At 50.0% G+C, this 27,152-nt stretch overlaps 1 protein-coding gene across 12 annotated transcripts in view; it reads right to left on the reverse strand.

Moving 5' to 3' along the window:
• The window catches only part of rtkna (rhotekin a), a 107,227-nt gene that overhangs the window by 59,393 nt on the left and 20,682 nt on the right, over positions 1-27,152 (reverse strand). Inside the window, exon 2 of one of the 12 annotated variants that reach the window (XM_069187484.1) lies at positions 13,429-13,526. The exons of 10 other annotated variants lie outside the window; for them this stretch is intronic. In XM_069187484.1, the coding sequence (XP_069043585.1) occupies positions 13,429-13,524 (96 nt within the window). In that variant the 5' untranslated portion in view covers positions 13,525-13,526. Of the gene's footprint in view, positions 1-13,428; positions 17,097-27,152 lie in introns of those variants that run through there. One more of the 12 variants, XM_069187485.1, reaches the window with a different exon arrangement.

Consider the following 27,152-nt stretch of genomic DNA (forward strand, 5'->3'; position numbering starts at 1 on the left):
ATGGAGAGGACTAGAAGAAAACAAGTCTGTCGTTGAGAGAAGGGGGAAGGTGTGAACCTATAATCTCTACTGACTCCCCTGTCTTTCTCACACCTGAAGAAGACTCCTTTCTTCTTTTTTCAGCAGGGAATAAACCTTTACTTGTTCCAAATACTGAGGAAGGCCACTTTCATCACTGACTGTCGTGACCGTCTCTTGGACAGCGAATCTGACCTCCTCCCATATGGGCGCCGATTTAGACTGGCAAGATTCAATGTAAATAGAACTAAATTATCTTTAATTCCTACAGCTATTAACCTGCTTAATGTGGACAACTGATTGTATATTTTTTGTTTTTCTCTTCATACATACATGCCACTGATGTATTCATGGGTCCACGAGGGGTGAAATGTATTGTATCATGACTTCTACCTGCCTGCAAAGCCGATTTCCCATCTTGGACAATAAAAGGAAGTCAGTCAGTACAGACACAGAAAGGAAAGAAATTCCTTTTGGAGGGGGTGTGTGTGTGTGGGCGCATTGCCGGCTCAATCGCACAAAGAGGGAAGGTGTGAAAATAAGAGGGAGCTGGCCAAGGCGTCTCCAAGCTGCCCCAGGCTGGATGGCGATAATGACTCTCCACATGGGGCCATTACTGCATTTACACCGTTTATCTGCTCGGGCCTGAGCCAGGAGGCAGATGGGGCACTGCAGAATAGGGGGGGGGGGTGGGTATGGAAAACACTGCCTGGAACTCCTCTCCCTTCCACCTCCAGTTCTCCAGCCCAGCAGGCTTGGCTCACAAACAACATGAAATGAGTGGCTTTATTGTTAGCACTCAGACTGGCATTACAGAACAATCGCCTTATTCCAGTCCTGCCTGTTACAGCAACACAAATGTAAACCGTACAGCAGTACTTGAGGATCAGTGCAGCAGCTAAATACAGGTTTCGGGATCTCAACTCAGGCTTCTGTTCTAAAATAAGATATAAGCAACAGACAATTAGGAGTTTAATACAGGTTAAGGTGGATGACGCCACTCTCCAAGGTCTTTATACAAAGGAAGTGTAACGTTCTGCAAAATCTTCCTTCATCCCAGCTTTGCATATCATTCCCCCAGTCCACCCCAGTCCACCCTCCCGCCTGCCCAGGGGGAGGGGGCTGGGAAAGCTGCAGGCGAGCAGAATCCGAGACGCCCTGGGACGATTCGAAGCAGCGTGAACTTCGTGTCGGGTCACAATGTCAGCCCCCCCCTTCGCCCCTCTCTGACTCCACTGCAGAGGCAGACCCTCGCAGTGCTTCCTCTCTCACCGTGTGCGCTGCCAAGCTCAGCAGGCGTGCATTCCCATTCACTCCTATTGTTACACTCCGCCAGACTAGGTAGGGGTTGACTTCCCCAATCTGTCTCAAGGGGAGGGGTGATGAGGCTATTTATCCTGGAGCAAGAAACTTGGAAGTATCTGGGTGTGCTGAAGGAAGCTGGGATCGGCGACTCGGAATTCCTCCTAGCAGCAGCTCAGGGCGAGTGCGGGGTGAGGACAGCCACATCTTCAGGAGGACTGAGGCACTGCACCCCTATAAAGCATCAAGACGGCTTGAGACAGACACCCCCCGCAACTGAAACATTGACATTGTTCGTCAGACCAGTGTCCTTTCACCTTTCCACAGAGCTGTGCCCTGTTCCCTTACCAGCACGTCCAGATCACTCGCTCCTGGTCTGCCCTGGTTTCCGTGCTCCTGTCAGGGCCCCTGCGATAAAGCGCTTAGAAAACGGGTGGCTGGGTGAATGGGCTAAACCCAGTAAGAACCAGCTGGGTGGGTTTGAGACTTGGCTCTACGTTGGCAACGTGTGAACCCCAGCAGGAGAGACCGAGACACCCACCCAGGCTCCTCCAACACACCCACTGGGGCAGAGCCAGCTGCCGTTCGACACTGCAGCCTCCACTGCTCCTGCCAGGAGGGCTGGAGCCGGCTGAGAGAGCCCTACCCACCTCCCTGACGCCTGACCCCAGTGAAACCCCAGCACCTCCACAGCAGCACACCTGCCAGACCGGGGCCGAGCAAGCCAGGACATGCGCTCCAGGATCCACGGACAAACACGGCAGTGCTCCTGTTCCTTCACTGGTTTGACTCCAAGGAAGCTAAGAGTCAGTAATGGGGAGTGGCTCTGCCTGCAAGGGAGCATGTTCCAACGGCAGCCTGAACCCCTTAGAGATGGGGGTTATTAGGAGGCCATGATGGGTAAAGACCAGGGGGAAATTTGGCCAGGACGCCAGGGTTACACTCCTACTCTTTTCGAGAAACATCCTGGAATTTTTAATGACCACAGAGTCAGGACCTCGGTTTTATGTCTCATCCGAAGGACGGCGCCTGTTTACAGTATTGTGTCCCCATCACTATACTGGGGCATTAGGACCCACATGGACCGCAGGGTTGAGCGCCCCCTGCTGGCACCACTAACACCTCTTCCAGCAGCAACCTTAGTTTGTCCCAGGAGGTCTCCCATCCAGGGCCCGACCAGGCTCACACCAGCGTTTTATCACTGTGTGCGGAGAAGGAGAACAGTGTGACAGAGGTGGGGGTGCACAGCCCCCCACCCCCTCTTGTACTGTTACACCTGTCCTTGAGAACTACGAACCCCTGGTGTTTGTGGGACATTCAGGGGCTTCTGGAGATTGTCAGGTTTCAGCTCGCCAAGCTCCTGCACTGAAACAACCAGTTCTTTCTCTCACCACAGCGCAAGACGTCTTCCAGGCCTGAAGCGGCAATTGACAAAAAGCAGCTTTAAAGCTTATGTGGACTGCAAGCCCCCCTGCTGTCCAGCGATAGCTTATCAGAATAAGAGCTCAGTCATGCCAAAGCTTGCCTTGCAAAGCACTCTGGGGTGGCAGTCATCATGCAAAACCCCTTACTCCTTACTCCAGCAGCTCTTACTGATACGCCACCTATTAGTTCATCTTTTAAATTTTTTTAGAGCTGTAATAGACGTATGACTTTTGATGTTTCATCGAGTTTAAACCCACCACAACACAGATCACAAAAATAAATTGTACAGTCTAAACCAATTAACTTGTTTGTGTGGAGTCAGGCAGGTGTTAGCAAGTTTGGTCATGTAATTAGTGATTACAAGCTTATATCTGCTGTGAAGATATTCACAACAAACACCAATTCACAGAAGTGCTGTGAACTGGAAGCACCCACCGCCATGACAACAGAAATGATGTCTTTTCTTGAGCTGGCATTAACACTGCTTTCTATACCCTGGACGTGCACTGTGAAAAAAGAGACTGCATTGGCTTTACCTGCATGTGGACTCTAGGGTTACAATAACCCAACTCGTCCAGACTGAAGGCTTTACAGTATAAGGATATTTTCTACAAATTTTTCCAGTGTTATTTTGCTTGTTTGTTTTTTTTTTACAATTCACACAGAGACTTAACTCGGCTTCACCTGTCACAGCAGGGCATTTCCCTCCGAGCAGTGACCTCCATGATGATGGCTAACACGCTAGCCACCGTCTTGGCCAGTGGAAGGATGTTGGATGAGGGCTAAGCTAAACCAGATCCTCCTTCCGCATCCGATTTCATCGGAAAGTTCAAGCGCCTGTCCACAGACCTGCTCCCGGAGCACCAGAACCCACGGGAACACGAACAGCTCACATCTTCAGGAGCTCTGCCCACCCCACCAGAGAAATCCCAGGACTTCAAGAGCCTCTCACCCCAGTGCGGCTGCCAGCCCCTCCCAGACCACGCGTCGTCTGGGCTCAAGCAACACGGGGCCCACGGAGCCCCGAGAACAACGCGCGCCCCCCCGATCTGACCTTCCACCTCTCCGTCCGCCGCGGCGGCGGCAGGGGGGGTAACGTCGACATCGCCCCCTCCGGGACCGCGTTCCCCGACATCCCGGCTCTGCGCTCGGAGCAGGGCCATCTCTCTCTCTCTCTCTGACCGACTCCCAACAAAGCCCCTTTTCACCCCGAGCGGCGAAACAAGCCCCCAGTGTCCACCCGCTCGGCCGACACAGACAATCCACTTCACTGATGCGAGAGGGAGGAAAGCCCAAATGGATAAGAATAGAAGCAGCCTCCTTGCACGCTATCCAATTCTTTATTCACAAGCCGTCATGAATGAAAAGCATTCATATGTATTCTAATGCTGATAATTAGCATGCCAAGTTAATGACCCTACAGCACCAGATGAATCTACTTGAATCATCCTTTCCTGGAATGGAAGCACGGGGTGAATATTTTCACTCAGTGGGGACCTGGGAGCGGAGGATCTTTCCTCTGCAAAAACACTTCCTTTCTTCCCAGGACCTTGCAGCTGCAACAGGTCTTCCAGTACAGGGGCACGGGGGAGCCGGAGTCTGTCCCAGCAGGCAACTGGCGGAGGCCTGGGTACATCCTGGGTGGGATACCTGTCCATCGCAGGGCGGACACACGGATACACGCACTCTCACCAGGACCTGTTTTCCCAGGAGCCAGTTAACCTACCAGTGTGCCTGTGGAGTGCGGGAGGAAGTCCACGTGAACATGGGGAGAACATACAAACTCCACGCAGACTACCCCCAAGATCCACTGCACCACCAGGCCAACGAGTTTAATGAAACATTTCAAATCCAATTCTACTGCAAATTGGATGACTTCTCTGGAAGAGTCCGCAGGAGGCGTACCGTTCACGTCATCTGTTGTGAAGCAGCAGGTGTCCAGCTCCGAGGACTGACACACTGAGTGGGATGAACTCTGCAACCTCCCTCTTGAGGGTAACTGGGCCCTGTTTTCCCAGTGGGGCTGTGGGAGTATGGAACAAGCTAGACACACGGCCACGTTATTGACACGGGTACCTGGGCATCAGCACAGCAGGGAGCGTGGAATAAGCTACTGTAGTCACTCAAGTACGGAGCTGCGTCAGCATGCGTAGGCTGCAAAGGAACAGGCAACGGGTTTATTCCATGCAGAAAAGAAAAGAAACACAATGTTTTGGCTGTGGATCCACACCTGAAAAAGGCTCCACAGCCAAAATGTTGCGTTTCCTTTCTTTCCTTTTCAGCATAGAATAAACCAGTTACCTGTTCCTTATAAGCGAATGGACGCAGCCATTCTATTGAAGTCGATACCCTGCCTCCTTTCAGGAAACAGGTTGAGATCTTTGGATCAATTAGCAACTAAACAGGTTAAATGGCCCAATGGCTTCTTCTCTTTCGTGACCTTTCTCATGCTAATCAACACTGGAAAAGGGACTGTTCTGCCCTGGAAACTGTTCAAAGAGTAGGCTGACTGCTCTGAAAGATGTGTTGCATACAAGACGGGTAAAAACAAACCAAACAGCCCCGCAGCCCGACAGACAGCTTCAGGGAGCGCAGATCGGCAGGATCTCTGTGACACTTTAAGAGACGGACAGATGGCTCAGGAAATTACTGAACAGCCAAATGGCCTCTTTGAGTTCGCAACCTTAACCTCTTTCAGTCTCAAAAGAGCTGGAACAGATCACTTAAACTCAGCGTGTGGCAGAGGGGTGCGAGGCCAGCGCGTGCAGGACCGCGGCGCCGCCGTGCGGAGTGGGAAGGGCACGCAGAGACCCCTCCGGGACTCAAGGTGACGCAGTGGGCCCGGCCCATGCTGCTCTCGGCCCGGAGCTGCGTGGGCCTGGTGCTGGCCGCCTACGCAGCGGCTCACTTTGCACCACGGGGGGCGGTCAATACTGCTGCCTCGCGGCACTGGGGCCCTGGGTGCAGTTCTGGACCTGGGGGGGCTGTCTGTGTGGAGTCTGCATGTTCTCCCTGCGTTTGCACAGGATTCCTCTGGATGCTCCGGTTTCCTCCCACAGTCCTGCTGGTAGGTTAACTGGCTTCTGGGAAACTGGCCCTGGCGCGACTGTGTGCCTGCCCTGCGATGGCCTGGCTGTTTCCTGCTCCCTACCAGGAACCCGAATCGCATAAAGCAGTCAGAACACGGATGGACAGACGAAAGCAGCAGTGCAGGGGACTCAAGCCACTCGCCCGCAATAAAGAGTTAACGGCAATAAAGAGCGAGCAAGAAATAGTTGTTGACAGAAAGGCGTGAAATTATCCACCCCCACCCCAGGCCTCGCAGGGGATTCCTTTTACTAAACGGAGCCTCCGGCTGTTTAAAAACCACTGTCCTCCGGCAGCCTGCTCCTGCAGCAGGCTGTCATTCAATCCTTTCACCTCGCACCAGTGCGGCTCGCTGGGGGTCTGCGCGCGCCCCCACGCCACGAGAGGCCCGCTCTTCGATACCGCCCGGGAGCGGCTCGCACACAAAGTTCTGTTCCGCCGAAGTCACTCCCCCCCCGACTCGGCTCACAGTACGAAGCGGGGCCGAGCCCGGCCGCTGCCGAGAAAACGAGACGCTTTCAAATTACAGGCCAGGCTTCCTCCCGTGACGCAGGCTTCCTGCAGAGACCAAACAGCCCTTAGCGCCACACGTTGCTCCCGTGCGCCGAGCCGAAAAGGCACATCGACGACCACCACTGCCCAGAGACACTCCGCCCTGACTGGACCGACACATCGAGCTGCCTCCCTGAAGCCGTGCCAAAACAACCACAGCCCCAGTCTGCAAGAGCTGGGCTCCGCTAGATGGTTTTAAAAGACCTCGGGACAGTCAGCCTCTGCGCAGGCCCTCCAGCCCTTTCAACATCACACCCAGGGCCGAGAGCACAGCCCGTCACTGGAAGTGGCAGCAAAAAAAAAAAAAAAAAGATCTCAACACAAGATTCGTCCCTGTGAACCTGCCAGCACAGGGAGGATCCGAGTGTGACCGTCGCGGTTCCGCGCGGTCTCGTGCCCCCCGCCACCCCGTTCCGTCCTGCAGCACTTGGGGCGCGAACCCGGGGCTCCGGCGTAACACAACAGGGAACCAGCCGAGTGAGCTAAAGGAGAGCTCCCCCAGCCCAGGCGGCTGAGGTCCCCGCTACGCGCAGGGAGGGCGATGACGTCACCGTGTCCGAACTAGCTCCGCTACATGAGCAGGTCCCCGAGGTGGGACAAAACTAACAGTGTTAGTCAAAAGCACGTGCATAACATCAAACATTCTCTGCAACAAATCCGTAAGAGGATGCTACCCTTCTTTTTAAGGCGGTCTGTCAGTGATCACCTCTTTCCGCAACACTATTACAGATTTTCCCCCAGTACTGAAGGACAGTGGATCTAAGGTTTGGCTTTACTCAACAGACCTGCTGCCCGTGCACTTGAAAAAAAACATGACTCCAAAAATAAAGAGCGGTACTGCAGCAATACTAGCTCCCTGCGTGGGTCTACCCTGTGAATTAACACATCTGAAGGAGGAAAAGGAACGATAGGCTTGGAAGGCAAGGAGTCGAGCTCTTTCTGCTGATGTCCCACTTGCCTCCACCAGGCCAGCTGGCCTTCCCCGCGCTGAGCTTGCCAGCCATTGAGAAGAGGGGAGTCTGTCCCCCCTAAGACAGGGAGACGCGCTGAGGTCGCCCCTCCTCGCTGGTGTTTTTCCAAAGGAAACTGCTGGAAGCCGAGGCATTTCACTGGCGGCCCACCCCGGCTCCGGACACAGAGTGGCCATTCAGCCCAGCTCCTCCAGGCTGGGGGAGACGGGGGCAGCGACGCTGCATGGACAAAAAGCCCCCTTTCTCAAGCCTGCAGTGCCTCCTCCCCTCCACACGAGCCCGAAATCAGGGCTACATACATACAGTATATAAATACATATACAGCCTACATACTGTATATACACAGGAACGGGTTTATTCCGTGCTGGAAGGAAAAGAAGGGAACGTTCCGGCTGTGGAGCCTTCTTCAGGCGTGAGGGAGAGGGGGACGTCAGCAGATAGTGAAGCATGGGGGAACAAAAGACAGGGAGCAGGAGTATCGACACTCAGGGAGAAGTCAAAACCTGCTAATGAATCGAGAGGACTAGGAGGAGATGAGTCTGTGGCTGAGAGAAGGGGGAAGGTGCGATCCTGGTTTCAGGATGATTTCGGTTTCGGAGATCCCTGGTCTAAACCCACTCCATGGTCTTACTTCCATTCAGCAGCCACGACGACGACGACGACGACGACGACAACTGCAGAGATATCCCCAGCTCCTTCCTTCGCACGGCTGACGGAGCACTTCTGGACTGACGAAAAACGTGACAAGACTCACAGAAGAGCTAGCCAACACCCACGTGCAGAGACTTCATGTCCTAAAAACAGTACACAACCAGGCAGGTGACTGTCAAGGCTCAACAGCTTTTTCAAAAGCGGGTGTTTCACAAGAGCCAGGTGGTCAGGCCTCACCGGGAGAGCTAGACAAGCAGCTGTCATCAATCCCCACCACTCGGCTTGTAAGCCTTTCCTCATACACGGCCATCAGCTCGGTTCTGTGGGACTGCAGCAGCACCAGGGAAGAGCTCCAGCTTGCAGATAAGCCCCAAGCAGGCAATAACATTTGCTTACACTTATATATCGCTTTTCTGGACACTCCACTCAAAGCGCTTTACAGGTCATGGGGATCCCCTTCACCACCACCACCACCAGTGTGCAGCCCCACCTGGATGATGCGACAGCAGCCAGAGTGCGCCAGTCCTCTCCCCACACACCAGCTCTCAGTGGGGAGGAGAGCAGAGTGATGAAGCCAGTTCAGAGATGGGGATTATTAGGAGGCCATGATTGGTATATCATATACTGGGGCATTAGGACCTACACACCCTGCAGTGTGAGCGCCCCCTACTGACACCACTAACACCTCTTCCAGCAGCAACCCTAGTTTTTCCCAGAGGTCTCCCATCCAGGGACTGACCAGGCTCACACCTGCTGAGCTTCAGTGGGCTGCCAGCTGTGAGCCTCAGGGTGATATGGCTGCTGGCGGGTAGCAGCGTCTGTGTGGATCGCTGAACTGCGCGCGAGAATCTCTCCTACAAGGCTGAAGGCCTGACGTCACTGCATGAAGCTCTTCGTGCCAGGCTACGCCAGAGCAATCCTCTTCCCATCGGACACCAAAGTCCTGTGCACAACCACTCCCCCTCGCTGCAGTATTTAAAGAGTTAGGTCAGGGCGCAGCTATGAGTCAGCTGAAATTCCTGATGGATACCGATGGCTTGTACGACAGCTGAACATCTATGTCACCTACAGCTGCAGCTCAGCAGGGCAGGCAGGGGTCAGAGTTCGGCTGGACTTGTTCGTCACTCAGAGCTTTATTTACCACTTGCAAACAGCTGCATTAACACCAGGGGACTCACCTTCAGGTCCTCCGACAGGCTAATGATGTGCCGTCATGTTTGGATTTAGGCCGTTTGCAAAACAAATTTATCACGTCACTGGGAATTTTAAGTACATTAGGTTGGCGAGTTCATATCTGCCTCTGATCTTCCATACAAGTCTATGGACAGCATCCTAAATTATTATTAACAGCGAACAGGGTGAATGCCTCCCTCATTACATGTGGTCATGTAAACCAGAGAAAAGCTTTTTAAAAAATAACTTCATTCATGGCTTGAGAATCAAGTCTGGGGCATGAGCACATGAATGACACACGAGGCCAAGCAACTCCGCACTGCGGTGTTTGAGGCTTCTGCGTTGTGTGCGTTAAGTTCATCGGGATATTTTGTACTCAAAGCAGCTAATTTGAACATACAGTGACTGAACTCTCTAAGGCCCCCCTGTTCCCAGAAAACTACAAAGAGGGATAGAGATCCTCGCTGGCTTTGACAATGCACATATCAGGACCGAAAGAGGTCTCGGACATCGAGGAATTTCACACTGAGCTCGAGTACACCTCCTTCCTGGAGCTACTGAAAAGGAAACAGGCAAAACGTTCCCTGCAATGAAGAGGGGAGCTGCTTATTATAGGCCAGTGAGGCTTAATCAGAGATTAATAGGATGCTAATGACAAGGTAATAAGTCTCCTCAAAGTGAAAGAGCGGACGAGCTCTTAGGCTAATCAGTCTCACTACTGTGAAAGAGACGGCAGCTAAGTGTGAGCGTCCTGATTAGACTCGTTGAAGTGAATTACTGGAAAACACCGCCGATTAGCACTAGTTTAATTAAACCTATTACAGTAAGCGAAAGGGATGTTGAGCAGGCACAGTACAGTGGGACGCCACAGCTCCCACAGGGCCATGTGTGGCCTCCTGTTACTGCGATCCGTCAGCGTTGACAGCCACGTGCACGGCTTCCCTAATGGCCCAGCCACACCGGGGCGACACTCTCGCGGTTGGGCAGAGGAGTCACGCCCTGAGGCCGCCGTCAGGGCGGTCCAGCGGGGAGCAGCCAGGGGGCGCTGCGATCTGCCCCACTGGAAACTGCGGGGCTGACAGAAATGACAAGGGCTCAAGAACCCACACTGAAGAGCCCCAAACACTTCAACTAGGAAAGAAGCTGGGAGAAACCAAATAAAACCAAACAAGAATCTACAAAGGGAAAAAAGACTAGGGAGAACTGCAGGGGAAAACAAGACTATACGTAAATGCTAGGAGTTACCAGAAACAAACAGCGTTTTGGTGCAGTTAGCATAGCCGCCTCACAGCACTGGGGCTCCGGGGTCAATTCGGATCCTGGGGGTCTATCTGTATGAGTCTGGATGTTCGGTGTTGGAGTGGAACATTACTGGATCCACTCTGTTCCAGAGAAACAGGAAGGTGAAGCAATATACTGGATATCAAACAGAATTCAGGTTCAGGAACTTGAGCCTCTGAATCTACTGCATGCAGTCAGACTCATTGAGAACCATGCAAAGCCAGAGTGCTCGGAGTAAGCTATGGATCACCAAATGCAGATGGTGATTATAATTCACCACGTTTAATGAAAAATAATTGATGTGCAAAAGGAGGAGTATTTATGGGAGACTTCAGCTCTGTCAACACAGTTAATGAGTGCTTTCTTGCTCAGAATATATAATAATTATTTAGGAAACGCTGAGCTAGAAGAAGCTAGTCATGAAAAAGACAGGTGTTCATGGTGACACAATGTGGGGAAGCAATCCCAAAATATCAAACACAGTGCTGGGATCCATACGTAAAGGAACAGAAATTAAATCAAAGGATGTCATGTTAAAATTCAAATAATGCACTAGTAAGTGCTATTCTAATAGTCCTGGAAATCTAGAATATTGTGTACAAACAATTTTGGTCACCACATTATAGAAAAGATACTCATACTCTGGAATCAGCCCAGAAAATAGCACCCAGATACATTCTGGGGCTGAAAAGAATGTCCTGCACTGACGGGCTTTATCGGTCTGAACAGAGCATACTGTGAGGAGACCCGATCCAGGCAGTAAAACTCTCAAAGGCAAAGAAAGTCAACTCAGCAGATTTCTTCCAAAGGAGTGGAAACCTCATGGAAGGGCATGTACTGTAAAACCAGCAACAGGGGACGCGTCTTTCCAGAGATCAATTACCTACTGCCAATTATCGGCTTGGTGAAAACCTGCACTTGGTGGGGAACAGTCTGGAGGGAGTCCGTCGCTGAAGTTGATGTAGGTGGGATATTGTGGGATAATGCCTGCAGCTTGTAATATTATCCATTTCCCTGTTACTATCCAAAAACTACAAAACGTGGATGCCTGTATCAAACACTTCTGAGAGACTTTGGCACCAGACAGCATCTGCTGTTCTTGAGTACTCCTGCTTGCTTTGGTGTGTACAGTCCTGGGCTGAGTGCAATCCTCACGTAACACAAATGGAACAGAACTTAAACAGCAGATGAGACACAGCAGAGTGTATGGAGCCTTGGGCTGGTCTACAGGCGCTGGAGCTGCAGAAGATGGCGTGCATTCAAGCTCAAAGAGCACTGCATCTGCAAATGCCTGACAACGCCCCAGTCTTGAAGCTGTGCTTCCGGGTGAGAAAAGCCAGCTCTCTATGGTCCAAAATTCCTCTGGAGACACTGTGGGCTGTGCTGCGTCATGGGATACAATGAGTTACTGTTTTGGCTGGGCGCTAGCCCAGGGGATCGCTTGGCTTAGTTTATTGACAGCTTAGATGAGAGTTTGTTGGGTGGTTGAAAGCAGGAGTCCTAAATCCACGGCCACTATCTCACCCCAAGCAAAAATTTCTGAATTTCCTGTGCACATCTATGATCCCATATCTGCAGCTGAAAAGATTTTTGCATTCGTATCAGTCCAGCTGGTTTCCTGTCACATGTCCAGCATGAGCTGAGGACTGTCAAAGGCAATGCTCATACGTACAGGCGACATACTGCTAACCTGAACCAGACGGTCATTTCGGCACACTGAATATGCAGTAGCCTTTATCGCTCGTGGACCCTGAGGGCTCTGTGCAGGACAGACAGCTGAGCCACTCTGCAGACGAGCAGTTATGTGGCTTGGGGAGAGTGTGGGCTTATGGACAGCAGACCAGATGCAGTACAAGCAATCTCTTGCTCACACCGCGTTCTGCAAACAGGACAGGAAGGCACACTAGGAGCTGCTCGAGGTGGGACAGTCTCAGAGCAGCAGGTGTGTAGAAGAACTGGCACACATAGCTGTCTGACTCTCCACCTGACTCCCAGTGTCAGGAAACACTACACCAGTGCAGGTCAGGGTCTCTTCAAAACAGAGGGGGAGATACAAGCACGGACGCGTAGAGGGAAACAGACAGCAGGAGTGGGGAGCACGAGCCTCATGTGCCCGGTATCATTCTGCAGGAAACGACCACTGCGCCCTTCAGCTGTGGAGCAGAGCACCAGGAGAGGTTGGAAGAAGAAAAACAACAACATTTTTTTAAATCCTTTGAAATCCAAACTGTGCCTGCCTTTACGCTAACCAGTTCTTTTTTTGTTACTCTGCCTAATCCTCCTTGCCGAGATGTGGCTGCTCTGAACTTCTCCTCAATGCGTTACCATTCCCTTCCATCTTGTCTGGGTGCAGCTGTTAAATCACTAAGTACACTAAAGCAGCAGGGACTCCAAGTGGGACCAATCCCAGGAAAACTCTTCACTTCTTCCCGAAACAAGGCCTACACATTTCTCTGCCCCGACTAACACACCTTAGTTTCCTGTAAATCTGAGGGAAAGCTCTTCGTAATGAAGTTCTCTGTCCGTCGGACACACGCTATCATCGTCTCCTCCAAGCGTACTCGCTGGCTCAAAGCCTCGAGGAGCGTGAGGAGGGAAGTCAACGGATTTAAAACCGACACCTTGAAGTGCATCACCGGGCTCTCTGCTGTGGCTCCGTTTTACCAAGACGACAGCGAACTGCATCAGCAGCTCAAAAGTAACTCGGATACCGTGGAGAAATGGGCTGTAGGCAAGAGAGCTGGTTCTTTGAATCAATAGTGCCCCCAACACAATCCCCACCACAGGAACGGCATTCTGACCCAGAATTCCTACACTGCCTACTGGGTTTCATTTTCTTATCTTTTTCCAAATTCTTGAAAGTCCATTTCCCACAATGCGCTAATTTCTCATAATTGAACGCCCCACCCTATCCAGCGAACTGACTCATTAAGGTGGGAAAGAGGTGATGTTTAACGCGACGTGTTACCTGCAAGCTCAGGGCGATCTGTCGGATGTAGATCATGTTCAGATCCTCGAGGATTCGCAGTTTCTCCTCCATTTCCGTTAATCTCTCCGCGTGCATTCCTCGAGGGGAAAATCCACGGGTCACTCGAAGACGCAACTCCACGGCCTCGCTACTTTCCGTAAAAAAACGCAAGTCGTTTTTTTTTTCTCTCCACCCAGTGGAAACTTGTGTGTGAGTATATGGTTTTTTTTTAAATGTTTAGTTTACTGCAACTTTTGGTATTAAAGGTCATCGGCGTGACTCTGTGGCCGACTCCACAATAAAGTGCCATCGTAATGGGCCCGGCTCGGTTCCGTCCGCGCAGGTCGCCCTCGAAATCCAACATGGGCGTCGTTTAAACAAACAAAGAAACACACAATTGGTAATAAAACAAATCCGATATTTGGCGTGTGATAAACAAAGCGACACCTCAAGCCTGGACTGAACTTCGCTCCAATTTGAACCCCTTCACCCGAAGGGAGCGGACTTCTCGGTGCGTAAATGAACTTCACCCCGCACGACAGAGACCCACTGGAGAGATGAGCCGAAACTTTCCTCGCTGGTGAACGTCCATAAAGTGCTTGCTCTTGCAAATATCAATAACGACGATTCCAAACCACAGTCCTGCCTCTTTTTTTTTTATTTCCCCGAGAACAATGAGCTACTCAGCAGGCGCGCCCACACTCCTCTCCCTCCCCAGTCATTGAGGGGAATGAAAGGTCTTTTTTAATTTATTACTGGTCTTTGTATCAGGTGGTCCCGATGTGACTGCCGTCTGTCCCGCCTTGTCAGGACCTCGCCACAATAGGGCATCGCCTCCGCTGGAGCGCACAGCAGCCCCGCTGAACCGGGCCAGTTTCGTGCGCGTCGCGATGGGGAGTGAGGGTCTTCATAAATAAGTAAAAAAAAATAAGAGCGGCGTACAGGTCACACGCTTTTTAAATATACACCAGTCCGCAGGGGCATTACCGTCCCTGGGGGAGGCGTAATGTTTGAAAACAGAGACCGAGAATAAAAACCGAGTTAAACCTTCCAAACGCAGTCAGACGGCGAATTATCCCGGTCTGATCAGCTCAGGGCGACGCGAAAGAAACACAGTCGCGGTACTGTAACCCGACCCTGCAATTATAAAATAAATGGAAGGTAGGTGTTAGGCTTAAAATAAGCGCATCCAGGATCACAACAGTTCAGATGGCCGCAGTTCTGAACGGCGTACACTTGAAAACCCAGGCTGGATGCTACAAGACACACTACGCATGAAGATCATATGTATATCTGTTGGAAGCTGTTTCTTAAAAACGAGGATATGTTTTGTACCGAACGAGCTGCACTAAAAAAAAAAAAGTTCTTGAACTCCAGCTGCCAGATCTAACATGCACCCTCCCCAAAACAAAGAGCTCATCTGTCCGGACTGAGAGGCGGTCACGTCTCACGACTAACGCTGGAACCAGTTTAGCCTCAAATTAACGACTAAGGCTCGCAGAGTGCCGCTGAAAGAGGGCTTAAAAGAAATTAAATCCCATTTAAGAAGCCTGGGCATTAAGCATTTGAGTTGTTATTTCCTTTAGTGTCTTCTTTCTTTGGAGAAGCCTTTCATTTTAAGCATCGGAAAACCAGGGTTTTAAATTCTTACAAAGGTCTACTTATTTTCCTCTGATAAAGTATTTACTTGTTCTAATACCAAGGGAGACTGACAGCAAAACTAGCCAAAATCTTGGACGTTGACTCATACTGTAGTATAACATTATAAAATATTACATACTGAATGAATTCACGTGCCTTACAACACTGACAGCGGGCAGCCAGCTCGTTATAAAGCTTCATGTCATAACCCAAAGCCAAATCAGTTTAGCTTGATGGCAAAATTAAACGAAATCAACTAAAGGGTACATATATTTTACCTGCCGTAGTTTTAAATTTTGGAAAACCTCCTTAGGACCCGAAGTAGCGCCTTGCGAGAGCCGCGCACCGAGCATCTGTTTCGCTCAGACCCAGTGCCCGCGCTTGGCGGGGGTCACGAGTCGGCCCTTGTGTCGGTGTCGAGACGCGGTTTTATGTGCTGCCCGACCCCTGACTGCTCGCATGAGTATCAGTCCTGAAGGCTGCCTGAATAATTTAGAGAATTGTTAACGCTCGGCGCTTGTGCGGGGGTTCATCCATCAGACACGTTACCACGCGGCAGGGCGCACAGACACCGGGCAGAAGTTAAATGAATCGCAATGGCACCCCCCGACGAAGCGAGTAGCGCTGGATTTCGATTGTACGAGGAATACCGTTACGAATTAAGGTCTGTTTCTCACGGTTTGCCGGCGAGTCTGCGAAAATCGGGATTTACGATTTCCAAAAACGATTCGACCGCGGTCAGATAACATTTAACTGCGTTACTGGGTGAGCAGCGGCACTCGAGTTCTGTTGCAGTGAAGGTCTCCTGTGAAAAACCGGTGGAAGAAAAAGACAGGTCGGCTAGGTCTTGATTCCAGAACACGGCGATAGGACAGGATGAAATCCAGCTCTGGTCGTTTTCTCTGCGAGCACAGCACTGCTGGGTGAAGTTAGGCGTTACTCCTTCTGCGACTCCCACATTTCACCCCAGACATTATTTATCACGCTTCCTCTGAGCGGCTCCGGAGCGCCGGCAGGCTCCGTCCAAAAGCCGTTTGTCTCCAACTCCAGTTTCTGCCAGGACGCCTCATTCCTTCCTTCCACCCTGCATGTACCTCGTAGGTTTTAACACTGGGTGTCCTGCAATTTTCCGCGTCAGCCGTAAATCCTTCACTTTCACTGGGAAGGCAGTCTGGGACGAGTTTGTTTTAGTTCAATATTGATTTTTATTCACACCTTCCTCTATTCACTCCACGCTCCTGGTTCTCCAGAATGGGAAATACGTGGGTGTTGTGAGTTTCTGGACGGGAGGCGAGCTGCTGTGCCTCTCCGTCTCTCTCGCACCGAGCACGAAAGCACAGCAGGAGCCGCCAACTCGCCAGAGACGCTCACAGGAAGCCGCGCTCCTTCCAAACCAAACAGCGCACAGCGGCTCGTCACAGGGCCATTAAATTCAATCTGGCCCCTCAAAACATTCCTCCGGCTTCCACACATCAGAAACACCCTGCTCACACACGTTTTCCTCTAACACACACACACACCGGCCTTATCGGGTCACACGCGCGCTAAGCCAGTTACACACAAAAGACCCGCAGAGAAAGCCGGGCTACGAGGACAGACTCTCTCACACGGGGGGCGGACGAGGTTACGAGTTTCCAAAGTCAGCTCTCAGGGGTCCACCTCTAGTTTCCCCCTTTAAAATTATTTCTCTAGTCCTCCGCAGTCATCCATTCTCCACGCAGCGAAACTTTTTTTTAAGAGGAAGGGTGATTAAGAAAAGGCGGAATGGCACACCGGGAAAAGCCTTCACCGCTTCCAAAAATTCCAACAGTCCCCTGAAACTCAATGTACACAATAACATTCTGGATACTGTACTACATTAAAAGAGAACAACTTTAAATCACTAGAAAGAAAAATACTAACTTGAAACCTTCTGTCTTGTTTCTCCACGTGTGTTTTGTGAGGTGGAAAAAAGCAGGAAAGCATCTACTTTTTTTCCAGATGGGAAATTTGATTCTCAGGCAGATAAAGACATAACACATTACACAATACATTTAACACAACATGAACCTATTCACAAATAACAGACATGTAGGACGAGAAAGAATATATATATATAAAGTAAAATATACGGTCAATTGTCCAAATTGAGCAGGTTAAATAGTTGTGAAATAAGCACAAGTAGACACACAGGAGAGACAGACGACCTGCATAGTTCAATACTTTATTGCCATGACACCTATTTGCTTGGAAATTGGTTAAGAAGACAAATGCGGAACAAATATTGGTATCAACTTTGACACCATGGCTGGGCAGCCTGCTCCCAACTCCCACAATGCTCCGTGTAAAGAAGAGCCCCCTGGTATCACTTTAAAATGCATTTCCATACAGCTCCGTATTTGTGTCCTCTGGGCACAAGTTTCATAGCTGTTCCTGAGGCTGACTGGTTTTGTAGTGCAAGACAAAAAAAAAAAGATTCAGTTCTCATCTTTAGCTTGGCAGAACAGAACCTTAAATGATTTTATTTCCAGAGAGCAATGAAAAATGACCAAATTGTAAAGTTTCATGTGATTATATCTGCCATTAGTTACCAAACAATGGTCATTATTTAACAAAGAGTTGCATAATTAGGACTGCATCACTATTTCGGTTAAACGCTTTGAACTGAGAATAATAATAATAATAATAATAATTCCTCACACTTATATAGCGCTTTTCTGGACACTCCACTCAAAGCGCTTAACAGGTAATGGGGTCTCCCCTCCACCACCACCAATGTGCAGCCCCACCTGGATGATGCGACGGCAGCCATAGTGCGCCAGAACGCTCACCACACACCAGCTCTCAGTGGGGAGGAGAGCAGAGTAATGTAGCCAATTCATAGACATGGGGATTATTAGAAGGCCATGATTGGTAAGGGCCAATGGGAAGTTTGGCCAGGACGCCGGGGTTACACCCCTACTCTTTTCGAGAAGCGCCCTGGGATTTTTAATGACCACAGAGAGTCAGGACCTCGGTTTTACGTCTCATCCTGAAGGACGGCACCTGTTTACAGTATAGTGTCCCCGTCACTATACTGGGGCATTAGGACCCACACAGACCACAGGGTGAGCGCCCCCTGCTGGCCCCACTAACACCTCTTCCAGCAGCAACCTTAGTTTTTCCCAGGAGGTCTCCCATCCAGAATGAACGAAAAGATTTACGTAACAAATGGTGTCACCCTCAGGCCAGGTGAATCACTTCCTCTCTTTTTTTCTTGTATTGATTAATCAACACGCTGTAAAACAATCTCTTGCGAGGATTATTCCATTTAAAGTTTCATGAGCTCTGCTGTGGCCAGATCTGAACAGACACGTTTTAGAGGCAAGCCGGAAGGCAACCACACAGCCCAGCGCTAAACATTCAAAGCACAGAGACTCGTGCACAACAGCTGGAAGGCAGCCCGATTTGAAATGCGAGACGGACTCGCACATTAAACCTCAGAGATGCTCACTCTACACGCGTCGCCCACGGATAATCTCTCCAGCTGCTCCACCGTGTCATGCAAGCAGGTGAGGAGAAAACGAGCAAAGCTGCGAGACCAGAACGTCTGGGACAGGAAACGCGCCGGAACGCAGAACGCGGAGTCAGAAAATCATGTTGAAATGGCACAAATCAACTGCAGATCCTCCTTGCGGCCCATCTGCGACGCCAGCCGGACCTGTGAGCGTGCCAGTGCTGTCTTGGACTGCGTACGGCTCTTCCTGCTGCTCAGACTGAGACACGGGGAGACGATTGCTCCTGAACGGCTTTCCACAGCCTCCAGCTCAGACAGATTCTTCTCTATGTTGTCGGGTGTGCTCTTTCACGTGCTGATGCGCCGACGCAGGAATATTCCGACGCATCCGAACGGCGTCCCTTCAAAGCGGCTCACCTGCAGCGCAGGACTGCCAGCGTCGCAGGTCTTCATCCCCTGCGCTGCCTTGATAACGAGTCCTATAGATGCCTGAACCCAAGGGCTTCATCATGGATAGCCTTCGTCTTTCGAACCCAACCCCCTGCGTGTTTTTCCAATTCCACAAGACGGAACAAGGACTTCCACCTCGACCTTGCCTCTGGTCTCCAAGGGTAAAAGCAGTGTCTTGTTTCAGGGGTCCCAGGTGGTCTTTGGTTTTAAGCGTCGTAAAGAGCACAGCCTATCCTTGTCCACTCAGCAGGCTGCTTCGTTCACAAGCTGCTTCAAAACGGCTTTCATCAGCGGGCCTAAAGGAAGCAGACTGCCCATGGAGTCGAACTCCACAAGCGACACTTCAGACTACGCTCCTGCAATTACTGCCACGAACGCAAACTCATACAGATATACAGAGCTCTTAACATTTGTTATTAATTCTAAAAATTGCGAGCGGATGAGGCTATGGCAAACTGCAGGGCTCGGGCAGAGAGAAGCAGCCAGTGAGGCGTTGTGTGTGAAAGATCTCCTTCACACACTGTATTAAGAACTGACAAGAACCGCCTTGCAAGGTGAAGAAAACAAGAAAAAACACATTTTCGAGAGCAAGATGTCACAATGGGTTATAGGAACGTGTGAACAATGCATATTTACACCAGACCCGTTTCCCTGGTCAAAGTTAGCCATGCTGTGCCGATGAGCCCTAATAAGGATGAAAGAGCTGTCCATGGCTCTTAATTTTGACTGTACATAAGCAAAAGTGGAATTAAAAGTCTGTTTAGATCAGAGGCGTCGGACATTCGGCCTGTGAGGTGGAGCCAGCCCGACAATCTCTCATGTCTGTCCCGTGTGGCAGGTGAACACAGGGGCTTGGAAGCCTTCTTCAGGTGTGAGGAAGACAGGGCAGACAGCAGAGATTAAATAGAACAGAAGAACAAAGGATGGGAGAGAGGAGGGAGCAGGAGGGGCAGAGAGGCCACTCAGGAAGTGCAAAGTGGGGAGGGGTGAAGAAAGGTGTGAAGTCGAAACCCGGACGAGAATGGAGAAGATCACATGAAAATAAGTCGGTCACTGAGCCGAAACGTTGCGTGTTCTCTCTTCTCTTTTCAGCATGGAATAAACCTATTACCTGTTCCTTTGCAATCTACACCTGCTGACGCAGCTCCCCACCTGAACTACTGCAGCCCCGGTGACGCCACGTCACTGCAGCGCCAGCGTCCCTGCACTGCAGATGTCACCATCGTGCCTTCCCATGAAAATGGAAGGGAAACAAAACCTCTCCTGGGAGACCCGCGTTACAGCGCAGTGCTGACCTGGGGAACGTGGCGTCACTTCGAGAGGCTGGGGGGCAAGAGCGAGAGGTGGTCCGGGCTGACTGGCAGAAAAGAGGGTGCGCCGAGCGGGCGGACAGAACAGGGGAGTTGGTTGTTAAGGATGAGCAGCAACGAGGGGATGAATGAGGATCCGACTGGCCATCAGATTTAAGATCAAGATCACTTTATTGGCCGTATACAATTTCTTGCATCAGGAATTTGTCTTTTTTCGCATATCCCAACTGGCTCTCCACGAGACACGCAGACACGAGAGAGAAGCTGGGGGTCAGAGCGCAGGGTCAGCCATTTATACGGCGCCCCTGGAGCAGCTGGGGTGAAGGGCCTTGCTCAGGGGCCCAACAGAGTAAGATTTCTCTGCCGGTCGCTGGATACGAACCGGCAACCTTCCAGCCACAGGCGCAGATCCTGAGCCACAGAGCCACTGCTCTGCCCCATGATTCGGTATTGAGCATGGGATCGGCCGACTCAGGCGAGATGCTGAGGTTAGTGCAAGGAGGAAGGAAGCTCAATGACAGAGCGCCTGGCTGTGGACAGAGCAGGGTTGAATTATCCCAGAGCTGCTGAGATAAATGCCCTTCAGGGCAGGTGGCACAGATAGCCGCCCCAGTCGTGTTCTCACGACAGCGGGGGGTGTTTTGGATCACTGGGCGTTACAAGCTGCACACTCACTTCTCTAATGCCTTCCTCTGAATTTCAAAGTAGCCTCAGGGATTGAGTTGCCACATTATTCTCACTGAAACTGTACCTCGGTGAAGCTTCATTTTTTACAGCACCGACAGGACATGCTGTTACACAGAAATAATCAACTTTTAACAATGTTACTGAACATTATATGATCCATGATCCAGGCCATGCTGAGAAGCTCAATAATAACATCGCAAGGGTGCGTGAGGACAAAGTTTCTGAATCAGCGAAGTCTCATAAAAGCAGGTTGTCGCTGTTTACAAGCGGCCAGTAGGTGAAGCCACAGTTAAGACAAGCCACATGACTGGCCATGAACGAGCACAACCGGCAAGCCTTTTTCAGAAGGGGATCCTACACAGCCATGCATGTGAACAAGCACAGTTAAACCGTAAGGTTTTGCATATATAAGCCTCTCGAGAAACCGGGTCACTCGGAGAATCAACCGCCACCTCATGGACAGACTCGGGTCTTTTACTTCCTTTTGCTTTTGCTCCAGTTCTTTAGGAATATTGCGACACTTTGGGAAGGAAGTCTGAGAGCACAAGAAAGAACCACAGAGCACATCTTCACCATGTGGACAATGAGGCAGGATTATAGGGGCACTATGGAGGCACATCGGTACTCACAGAAACATGGTTTGCACAGACAGAAACATAAGAAGATAGCTTCAACTCATCCATCCATTTTCCAACTGCGCTATGCAATGCAGGGTCAGGGGGAGCCAGAGCCTATCCCAGCAAGCAGCAGGTAGAAATCAGGGAACCCCCTGGACCGGACACTAGTTCACCTCACCCAGGGCGGGCAAACACACAAACTGTCTCTGGGCTGTGGGGGAAAACCAGAGCACCTCAAAGAAATCTACACAAAGACAGGGAGAACATACGCACTCCACACAGAAAGCACACAAGGTCTAGGATGAAACCCAGGGCCCCAGTATTGCAGGCAGTGATGACCACTGTGCTAGGGTGCCGCCCAGAGAAGAAGAGACTGATTGTACTCGGCAGGAAATTAATCTGTTCACTAAGACAGAAAGGCTGTAGAAGCAGGAAGCTATTTAAACCACATCTTTGTCTCTCATACAGTCCAGTCAGGATTATGAGGGCTTAACTCCAGTGACCCAAAATATTATAAGTTTAGAAATCAAGGCCAGCAGCTGAATTTGTCTGCATGCAAAGGCATTTCTGAAAAGCACAGGAGCTCAAAGCTGCTTCTAGACAAGAGCATCTTAGTCCTTCTGACCTCTGTCTGCTGACTTTCATTCCGGATGAACTGCTACTTAATTAAACCCTCAACTGAGTAAATGTCATGCTTAGACCCTTTTTTATTGCTTTTGACTCTTGAAGTAGATTTTAGTTTACTTAAGTACAACACTCTTAGAATTACCTCATACAAAACGTTTGTCATTTGAAATCAACATTATATTGACAAAGAACAGGAAGCCAGTTGGTCCATCTAGCCCATTAGGTGGTAGCTAACTGATCCAGGGATCTTTTTGAGCTGTTTCTTGAATAAGCCATATTATCAGCTTTAAGCAACACAACTGGTAGTTTTTTTCCCCCCATACTACCACAATCTGTTAGGTAAAGACATGCCCCCTGTTCTGTTTTTAATGCTCTCTCTCATATTTTCCACTTCTATCCTCTGGTTCATGTTTCACTCTTCATTTTGGTAAATCTAACGTTTTGACCTTTTCCCCAACAACAGTGCAAGAATCTTAAACAACTAGAAAAGTGCTGATGTGAAAATCTTCAGACTGGGCTCCCCAGCAAATGGCCCGAGAACACCAACTCTTAAGAAGCGATGAGCCTTTACCGCCCTCTGCTGGACACAGCCTGAATTGATCAGCTCATGATTTTTCCCCATCTAACCACTTCACTATTCAGAGATGCCATCTGGTCATTGTCATGGATAACTCACAGCTTCCTTCCCTCTGAACAATTACTGCTCTCAATCACAACTTCCAGGATTGGTAGCCCTCACCTGAGAGCAGAGTGGCTTCAGCTACAGCCACAGTTTCCTTTTGATCGACCCAGACAAATGAAGGCTGCTGTGTATTTAGCTTCTACTGGGGTGTAACACAGCATGTCGCTTTTTGCACATCCAACGAACCACAGAGACAAGGTGAGAGCATAACGCCTTTGAAACTGTTTAATTAGTAGCGCTATAAACCCTCAGCCTTGGTTTATTGGTAGAATTCATACATGATGGATTGGAGAGGGTTTACACACCAATTAGCCGTCACGTGATTTATAGCCAGGGTCTCTACCCCCAGCCCTGAGAGCACAGACCTGCTTCTTATAGATCACCTCCTTCACCAGCTGTTATGTAAAGATTAGCAACAGCTGTCGACTTGATCCCAGTTCGACTGCTCAGCTCTTTAGAAAATGATCGGACTAAAGGTCAACTGTAAAACACGCTGGACCCGGGCTGTCCATAACTGGAGAATCAGGTGTGACCCCTATCACCCCTGATTTAGGGGTGACCTATAAGACTAACTGGACTGGGGGGTCTCCAGAACCAGGGAAGAAGGCTCCTGATTTATCATCTGCAAAATGTGTCAAAAATGCTGCTTTATTTACAAACAGGTTTTCAATTCATTGGGGCCAACAAATAGAACTGGAAATGTGCAGACTGTTCAACACAAAGTCCTGTTTTGCAAATGGTACATCTTGTTCACCTCATTCTATAGCATTATTGACTCCTGCAAGAGCAGAAAAACGTTTAAAAGCCATCACACGTTCACTTAATAACACCTTCAATACAATTTGACAGAAATAGGGAAGTATTAGTGGTGAAAACATGGATGTTTCTCAGTCACCATTTCTAGGTACCTTCCTTTAGAAAACTGGAGGTGTCTGACACCTGAAGAAGGCTCCATGGCCGAAACGTTGTGTTCTCTTTCTTCTTTTTTTCAGCATGGAATAAACCTATTACTTGTTCCTTTGCAGCCTACGCATGCTGATGCAGCTACCCACCTGAACTACCATAAAATAATACTTTGTCTGATTTCTCGGAAACATATTTCTGAGATGGCAGTAAGGCTGTCTTTATAGATGACAATATGGGGGTCTTACACAGATGCTGGTGTTTTTTCTTCGCTAGTCTAGTTTATTGGTTCTCATCCAAGGTTCAAATGTCAGGTGGAGACACTGCTGCTGTAAGCTTGAATACTTTCACTCAGACTTTCAGTAAAGCGCCCAACTGTATAGACTGGTACAAATTGTAGGTCACTTTGGACAATAGCTTTACATCTAATAACATTTTCACAAGGAAAAAGATACAAGGAACCTAGGTGGCAAAGGCTATTTATAGAATGTAACCAGGATTATCTTTATCCACTTCTTAAAAGATGGGGGTGAAAAAATTAACCGATTAATTAATTTTGTGCTAGTAATCAACCTGCGAAAATCTCTCGAGGAGCGAACCCTGGTGTAATGACCAGTTCCCACCAGCAGAGGGCGCCATGCTCCATCCCACTGATGAGGTCGCACCAGATGAAAGGCGCTCTCCGGATGTTGCGCATTCCAAGGCTGACTCACAGAGGAGAGGCAGCGTTGTTGGTTCCGAGGGAAAGGGGTGACAGAGACAGGACCCAGACCCAGGGTCACCAAGTGTCTAATCTGTGGATGTCCTCCACTCTCGCCCAGACGGACCACATGGGGAGATGTGGGTGAAAAATAAGAGCCCTTAGGGGGTTGTCATGTTCATTAATTGCTCACTACAATCATCTCTCAGTACAAGACCACAGTGCATTTCAGCTGCATCGTTATGCATCCTTACAGGGGAGAGACGCACAGAGGGTGAAAGGGGCAGACAGCTCTTACACAGAAGCTCCGTCTCGCAGCGCAGAAGTCCAGAGGAATTCCCATAAATTCACAAAACAGCCACCTCGCGCACTGACAGTCGTACATCGTCTCCGACTCAAAGCCTCTCCCTGAGGAGCTAAGTTACCTGTAAGACCTGGTCACCAGGGAGTGAAGGGCACTGCTCTAGGGGGGCAAACAAACAACTGATAGAAAAGCTCTCAATTAGAGAGATTGACAAGCCTATTCTGGGAGGGAGGCCTGGGCAGAGGAGGAGCGGTCAGCCGCCAGGCCTGTGTGACCTGCGAGGCGCCCGTGTGAAGACGTGCTGCAATTCGGGGCTCCTTGACGGTTACTGGTTTCTCTACAGAGGCACTCCTACGCGGCCACGTGCACCCCCGTGGTCTGCAGCCGCTTACGAAAGAGAAGCGCGGATCTTTTCATTTATTCCCTTTAAAGACAACCGCACATCACCCAAAACATGGAGAAGAATCCTGAGGCCCCCGTCCTGTCCCTGTGCCATGATCCTGGACAGGGTTCGCCTGTCCCCTGTTCCACAAAGGACAATACGGCGTCGGTGGGACTGGGGGGTCCGTCCAAGCACTCTCGGCTCTTGCAGCGCACAGCCGTTGGACTAAATTAGCTTTAGGTGCTGGATTGTCATCTACTGTTCAGGTTGAAACACAGATTCAATTCTTAAAACTGAGAATATCCAAAAAATGGAGATCTGCACTAACAGCCTGGATTTGCTGTGAAAAAGCATCGCCCTCTGATTTCATGAGTCCTTCAACACCCTCAGCTTCTGATCTCCACATCCAGTACCACCCAGGCACTGTGGATCCAGGAAGAGCTGTGCCTGCCCTCAGCACTGTCAAAGCCAAAGAGTACTCAACGCAGCCACGAAGGAAAAGAGTAAAATACTGTGCTTGATACCAGTTAGTGTACTTGATACACTAATATCAGGCCATGCATTTGGAGTGTCTGATACCTTAAACACTAACACACAAGATGATTGTTATTATTATTCTCTTATCCAGCAGGGAGCACCTGGCCCTCCTAAGAGAAAATCTGGCCAACAGGGTCACAGCTGAAAGGCCAGCAGAGCACCCTGCCTGAGACACCAGGGACAGCTGTGATGACGCAGGAGCGACAGCCGAGAGACAGAGGGACAGGGAGAAGGAGTAAGAGGGTGAGCCAGCAGACACTGCCTCTGGAATGGAGGGAGAGGGACAGTGTGTGTGTGAGAGAGTGGAATCCACACACACACACAGGTGGCAATGCCCACAGTGTGTCATCGCCAGCCAACCGCAGCCGGGGACGATCCTAGTGAGAATTCCACGGGAGATGACGACATCATTGTTTTCCTGACATTCAGCTCTCCCAGCTGAGACCACAGCCTGTAAGCTCCCCCTCCTCTGGGATCACAGCGATGGGAGACTGTGCTCGACCGGATCGGTGACAACCTCGCAGGGAGGAATCTTTCCAAATCGCCTGACAGCAGCAGTCTGGGCGCCAGCCTCAGGCAGGAGTCACTCATCAAGTAACAGGTTCTCTTTGCTATTTTTGTATTGAAATGACATCTTTTTGTTCATAGCTGCACATTGTGGGAGATAAAACATTGGTATGAAACAGAGCGGGCAAAGCACAAGAACCTCCAGGGCTACATGTTTCTTCTGCAATGAAGTCATGTGGTCTGTGGGTGTGGATCTCTGCACCGCTGACACAATGACCTCATTGTTCCAGAGATCAGAAGGAAAGAACACGAGACCAGCGCAGTAGGTACAGCACGCCAGTCTTCCCACAAGGCCAAAAAGATTGTAACATTACTACATGGTTTCAAACACAATTGAGCTTCTGAGGACAAACAGCCTCTGAAATGGATACCTTGCAGATTTGCTCACCCCACTCCCAAACAATTTGCCCTGATCTCTCTGGAAAACAGTACTTGCACAGTAATCATACTTCCACTTCATTTCCAGGTAAAAACTTTAAAAAGGTTAGAGGGGAGACAATTCTAGCCTGTTTGATAGGTATCATTGATCCCAGCTGTTTATAAGAAACTGATCTTATCTCTTATATTGGCCATATATAATTTCTTGTATTAGGAATTCGTCTTTTCACATACCCCAGCTTGCTCTCCATGAGACACACAGACAGGGAGAGAAGCTGGGGGTCAGAGCACAGGGTCAGCCATTTATACAGCACCCCTGGGGCAGCTGGGGTCAAGGGCCTTGCTCAGGGGCCCAACGGAGTAGGATTCATGAACCCATACGAGACAAGCTGAAGACGCAGAACACCCCTTCACCAGCAGTGCTCAGCCAAACCTCTGCACACTTCTCGCCGCCTTCCACCTCA

Source organism: Lepisosteus oculatus, chromosome 3, assembly GCF_040954835.1.
Source record: "Lepisosteus oculatus isolate fLepOcu1 chromosome 3, fLepOcu1.hap2, whole genome shotgun sequence".
Taxonomy (NCBI): Eukaryota; Metazoa; Chordata; class Actinopteri; order Semionotiformes; family Lepisosteidae; genus Lepisosteus; species Lepisosteus oculatus.